A 2,626-nucleotide genomic window follows, 5' to 3' on the forward strand; every position below is an offset into this window, starting at 1 on the left:
GGCACGGCAACGTCCGTCCAGGACGCTCTTAGCTCTGTCGCCTGTGCATCGAGGCGGGGAGGGGATCAGCTCCCCTGATGGGACTCAGCCCCTCACGGACTTGCACACACAACGGGCAGAGCCGGGGCCGCGGTCGGGACACTGCCCCTGCCACTCGGCCCGGCCCTCGGTGGGAGGTGGCTGTGCGGCTCCGTCGGACACTCCAGTCTGCGGGTCACTCTGTATTTTTGGAAGCGTCAATGAAGTACTGAGGGGGTGGTCAAAATAACCTGGCCACTCAGTGTGTGTATATACATTTTAAAGCCACAGTCAGTTTGGCTCAGTGGGTAGAGCGTCGGCCGGTGGACTAAAGGGTCCTGGGTTCGATTCCTGGTCAGGGCACAGGCCCGGGGTTGTGAGCTCCATCCCTAGTAGAGGGTGTGTAGGAGGCAGCCGATCCATGATTCTCTCTCATCATGGATGTTTCTCTCTCTCTCTCCCTGCCTCTCTGACATCAATAAAAATATATTTTTTAAAAAAAGCACCAGATTGCCGAAACCGGTGTGGCTCAGTGGATAGAGCATCCGCCTGCGGACTGAAAGGTCCCGGGTTTGATTCCGGTCAAGGGGTTGCGGGCACATCCCCAGGAGGGGGCGTGCAGGAGGCAGCTAATCGATGTTTCTCTCTCATCGATATTTCTAACACTCTAGCCCTCTCCCTTCCTCTCTGTAAAAAATCAATAAAATATATTTAAAACGAACAAACAAACAAACAAAAAAGCGCCAGACCTCTTCAGGGGAGTGAAGTCACATCCCACAGGTGTGTACCCTGCAGGCTGCCAACACAGAGGGCACTGGACCCAGCTGTGCCCCCCCTCCCCTCCCTCCCCGCCCCCGGGGCTGTAGGTCCGGCTCTGCAGGGCCACGGGGATCGAGGCCACGCCGTGTGGCCATGTCCTACCTGAATAAACACATCCTGGTGTTTGGAGAGGACGGGCCCGGTGAAGAGGTGCTTAATGAGGCTCAGGTCCAGGATCTGGTCGCCGATGGCCACGCCGATCCTCGGCCTTGGCTGGGAGGAAGGCGGCACGGTCAGCGCAGGGACACGCCTCAGCCGAGCGCGGCTCAGCGACCCACAACGTCTGTCTGCTTAGAAACCCAAGGTCCCCCTGTAGAGGGACAGAGGGACTGGGTCCTTAGCACTGAACCCCAGCTCTCCGTGCCCCCCAAGGGGCTGAAACGGCTGCAGTGACAGCTTGCGATGAGGCCCAAGGGCCCTGGAATCTTCTGGAAGGCCAGAGGTCGAGCCCCCACCCCAGCATTCTTCAGAGGGTGGTGGGAAGGGGGTATCGCCCCTAGATGTCCCTCGTGGCTGTCCCTGCAGATTCCCACAGGAAACAGGGAGGGCGGGGGGGCCTCGGGCCAGGGGCTGGATTGGTTGGAGCATCAGCCTGCACAGCAAGCGTGTCAAACTCAGAGGCGAACGCGGGCCAAACAAACAAGGTTTGCGTGGACGTGGCCGCAAAAAATCCAAAGCTTCCGTTTTCATAGAAACAGGTTTGTTTTGATGGAGACGGGCTGAATGCAAAGGGCTGAGATAAATGAGTCATCGTTCACATAAATAGAATTTAATAAAAATTAATATTTTTTCTTGAACGTTAACTCACCAGACCCTGAGTCCCTGCACAAATGGATACGCGTCTCGCAGATAAACCTATTTCTCTCGTTTTCCGGAAGCGAGGTATTTCCTGTGGCCACACCAAGCAGGTCAGTCCCAGACCAAGGACGTGGCCATCGGCTGCTGGAACCTTCACTGCCGGTATCAGTGGGGAGAGATGGTGCGCCTGCGCCTGAGGCGCGTGAGGGACGCGAATGCAACACGATGACAGTCATCAGTCATTAGCCAACGTTGTAGCTCCTTATTCATAATTATGTACAACAGGATAGTGTAAAAATTAAGTGACGAAATTTTTATTAAAACCTTGCATACCATTATATTGGCTGGGCCGCAAAAATACTCATTGAGGGCCGCATATGGCCCACGGGCCGCGAGTTTGACATGGGTGCTGTACACCAAAAGGTTGTGGGTTCAACCCATGGGCGTCAACCAATCCGTGTCTTTTCATTCACATCTATGTTTCTCTCTTTCTCCCTCTTCCTTCCTCTCCAAAATCAATAAAAGCAGCGCTGGCCGGTGTGGCTCGATGGATAGAGCGCTGGCCTGTGGACTGAAGGGCCCTGGGTTCGATTCTGGTCAAGGGCACGGACCTCGGTGGCAGGCTCCTCCCCGGCCCGGGCCCTGGTCAGGTCGCATGCAAGAGGCAACCCATCGATGTGTCTCGCTCACATCAGTGTTTCTCTCTGTCTCTCCCTCTCCCTACCACTCTCTCTACAAATCAGTGGAAAACTATCCTCAGGTGAGGATTAACAAAACACACACACACACAAAAAGACAAAACCCACAAAATCAATAAAAGCAGATCCTCGGGGGAATATTAAAAAAAATAAAAACAAACAGCCCGGCCGGCGTGGCTCAGTGGTTGAGGGTCGACCTAGGAACCAGGAGGGCAGGGTTCGATTCCGTCAGGGCACAGGCCCGGGTTGCAGGCTCCATCCCCGGGGGGGGCGTGCAGGAGGCAGCCGATCCA

General features: G+C 55.5%; 1 protein-coding gene across 1 annotated transcript in view; it reads right to left on the reverse strand.

The window, feature by feature from the left end:
- The window catches only part of FAH (fumarylacetoacetate hydrolase (fumarylacetoacetase)), a gene marked incomplete at its 5' end in the record, with an annotated part of 41,752 nt that overhangs the window by 36,660 nt on the left and 2,466 nt on the right, over positions 1–2,626 (reverse strand). The window contains one exon of the mRNA XM_015560564.1: positions 940–1,050. Within this exon, the coding sequence (XP_015416050.1) occupies positions 940–1,050 (111 nt within the window). The remainder of the gene's footprint in view (positions 1–939; positions 1,051–2,626) is intronic.

Source organism: Myotis davidii, unplaced genomic scaffold, assembly GCF_000327345.1.
Source record: "Myotis davidii unplaced genomic scaffold, ASM32734v1 scaffold2091, whole genome shotgun sequence".
In the NCBI taxonomy this organism is placed as follows: domain Eukaryota; kingdom Metazoa; phylum Chordata; class Mammalia; order Chiroptera; family Vespertilionidae; genus Myotis; species Myotis davidii.